This window comes from Blastocystis sp. subtype 4, assembly GCF_000743755.1.
Source record: "Blastocystis sp. subtype 4 strain WR1 chromosome Unknown seqid_0595, whole genome shotgun sequence".
Lineage (NCBI taxonomy): Eukaryota > Bigyra > Opalinata > Blastocystidae > Blastocystis > Blastocystis sp. subtype 4.
In genome coordinates this window covers 1-3,079 of record NW_014568952.1, presented here as the reverse complement: position 1 = coordinate 3,079, position 3,079 = coordinate 1, and the positions used below count along the sequence as shown (strand labels likewise).

General features: G+C 38.9%; 2 protein-coding genes across 2 annotated transcripts; one reads left to right on the top strand and one right to left on the bottom strand.

Moving 5' to 3' along the window:
* Positions 1-149: 149 nt before the first annotated feature.
* On the bottom strand, positions 150-1,650 carry JH06_5179 (P21-activated protein kinase; the record flags this gene model as incomplete). The annotated part of the gene is made up of 10 exons (XM_014669396.1): positions 150-165; positions 193-353; positions 384-736; positions 767-911; positions 942-1,101; positions 1,133-1,211; positions 1,241-1,402; positions 1,434-1,490; positions 1,523-1,556; positions 1,630-1,650. The coding sequence occupies 10 exons, from the start codon at positions 1,648-1,650 to the stop codon at positions 150-152; spliced, it is 1,188 nt and encodes a 395-aa protein (XP_014524882.1).
* A 598-nt stretch (positions 1,651-2,248) lies between these two features.
* On the top strand, positions 2,249-2,852 carry JH06_5178 (hypothetical protein; the record flags this gene model as incomplete). Its single annotated transcript, XM_014669395.1, has 4 exons — positions 2,249-2,262; positions 2,300-2,450; positions 2,481-2,549; positions 2,625-2,852. 4 exons carry the CDS (start codon positions 2,249-2,251, stop codon positions 2,850-2,852), a joined length of 462 nt encoding a protein of 153 aa, XP_014524881.1.
* Positions 2,853-3,079: the final 227 nt, after the last annotated feature.

Below are 3,079 nucleotides of genomic sequence, written 5' to 3'. Positions count from 1 at the left end.
ATACAAACAGTTTGTGGAACAATCAAAAGAATGGAGATTGAATGATTGTTACAGTTTCCCTGGTCCTATTCAATTCACTGGACCTGCTGCCAATATCATTAATCAGACACTTGCCTATGAGATTCAGGAACGCAAGATGAAGAATTGACTCATTTATCCTCTTTCCTAAAGATAATGATTGTTTCCAAACACAATGCTTTGAAACCTGTATGGAAACAAACAAGAGATTGTCCAGAATAAGATTCTGCAAGTTCATATGATAATTTAATGAACTGCGCAAATTGTTCACGGGAATAAGCACATTGCAAGAAAGGATGCTTTAACAACTGCAAAGCAGAAGCACGTAATTCAGGCTATCCATTATTCCTTTTCATAGTTCCTACATTCTTCTCTAACATGCATCCTACAAAGTCATTAAATTGTTCTGACCACTGTGATGGCTCTTGCAAGGCAGGAGCTCCTTCCATAACAATCTTTAGCATTGCTTTCATGCCATCATTAATATCCGAATAAGGAGGAACTCCTTCTGCCATTTCCAATACAGTTATACCCAACGACCAAATATCAACCGATTCCTTATAAGGCATATGACGAATCAGTTCAGGAGCCATCCAATGAGGAGTACCAACAAGTGATGTACGAGAATTATCCTCCTTTGTTAGAACAACAGCTCCTCCAAAGTCTGCTACCTTAACATGACCATCCTTATCAAGGAGAATATTAACACTCTTGATATCTATGGATTACAATATCACTAAACATGTACCGCGATGAATCTCATGTCGCTGATGCATATAAAGAAGGGCCTGTAAAACCTCCTTTGTTACATAAGCAATAGCTTCCTCTGGGAATGCTACTTGAGTATCCAAAAGATCAGCGAGACTGCCTCGATCCAGATATTCCATCACAATCTACAATGAATAACAATAGGAACCAGATACCCAAATCTTACGATCAAATAGATATGTATCATAAAACATAACAATGTTTTGACATTGTGAACGGATCTGGAAAGCAATCTCACGTTGAAGAACAAGCATGTTATTATTATCTTCAAGGACCTTTATAGCATAATACTGACCATTCAACGTCACACGGTATCTGAACATCATAAAGAGAATAATCCACTTACACCACTCCAAATGAACCTTTGCCAAGCTTCTGCCAATCTGAATATACCAAACGAGGATCTTCACCCTTCATATTCACAACTACAATGAAACCATGATTCTGTTTCTACCATTGCTGATGTAGGCATCAACAGTTGCACGACTCTGCATTCTCAGATTCATGCTGAAATGGGCAACTTCACGGACTTCCTGAGGATGGTTCTTCAAGTCCTCTTGTGTAATCTTACTTCCTTCCAACTCCTTCTTTTCCTCATTGTCAAGCTCATTGGTTTCTTTCGATCAATAAAGCGAAGTACCACTTACCGACTGCATTCCAATCCTCCAGGGCTTGTTCAGCATTATCATTACGATGCGTGTAGTCTGGAAATAATCTAACCATAGTACTTTCCTACTTATTGTGCGCCTTTCAACATTCACCTTATCCTTCTACTCATAATTCCAAATACATCCTTTCAAACCTTATCTTTCTACATGTTAATACATCCAATCCAATTCAAACCTTCTTAAACAGGTTAAACATTATTAAGTTACTTAATAAATGGTGAGATATCGGTTCCGATTCGTTTGCTAGAATTGGGACTATTCAAGCCATCGAAAATGGGCTTGTGACATCCTAGGAGTTTTATTCCTCCTTGCCCAATAGAGTTGTCAAAATACCCCGTATTCCACATTATGTCGGGGCGAAAGCCACAGGAGTTTACAAATGCAATTAACTCCATCAGTGACAAGATTGCTGGTATCTGATGAAGTTGTTGTGATACTTCTAGGATTTCAAAAGATGCAGGACGATATCTTATCGGCGGATCTTCGGCCTGTTCTAAAGGAATTATCGGAAATTGATTGTGGTAGGTTTCATTTGTTCCTGAAATGATCACCAGAAAGGTCTGCAACCAATGCCAACCGATTTGCTGAATCGCTGGTTGACTTGACGTATCTAGGATTAGAAAAAACTAGAAAACTCCAACGGGGCTACATTAAAGTGATTTCTTTCACACTTCTTTTATCATAGCCAAGTCCAGAAGATGTTTGGACAGTTTTGAAGGATTCCTACAGACTTCCAAATAGTGAGTGGATTGATTGGAATCAACTTGGTCGAGATGTTACGTCCCTATTCTGTAATGCTGGCACTATTGTATTTTTGTATTTGGATTGCTACGAATGTAATGTAGAAATGGCGCTCTCTATTCATCTATTCCTAAACAGTCGTCAAAACGAGGTGCTGAGAAGACTCCAGAAGAGGGATCAAAAAGGAGGAAAGAGGAGAGAGAGGTCGAACCCGAACATTCTGCTTCCACTGTTCCCACTCAGGAAGAGAATGAGGTATTAATTCTTTTATTGTGTGAAGGTTAGTTTACGAAGAGTACTCGTACACTTCATAAACGAATTAAAAGGGAGATGGCAAAGAATTCAGTGAAAGAGGTAGATATGATGAAGATGTTTCTGGATAAAGATTCATTTTCAAAAGTCGCAGTTCCTGAGTGGAGTGATGAGTAGACAGTAGAGAACTTCTTTGCTGGTTCCTTCTTAATTGCAAATGGAAGGTTAGGAGTTAATATAAAAGATAATGGTTGCGCAGTATTACAGTTGACACATGCAGCAGATGAAGATGAACAGGCTCCTGTTAATCAAGGCATTTATAGTTTAAATCCAAAACAAGTTTATGAATTGATACAAGATTGCGGTCTAGCGGAGGATCTAGCTCCCGATTGGGCTAAGAAATGAGTCTGTTTGTTAGTTCGTACCCCCTGGATAATACAAATTGGGTTGGGCCTTCTCTTTTGTTTCTTATTCACCTTTTCACACTAGATGGTAGGAACTTGTTTACATTATGTTCAAAATCCACTTGAGGTTAGGATGGAAATTAACCGATATTTAGGGTATTGACTTGATTGCTGGAGGTCGCAAATGCGGACACAAGAGTCGTGAGGCTCCTAAGAGTGACAACATTT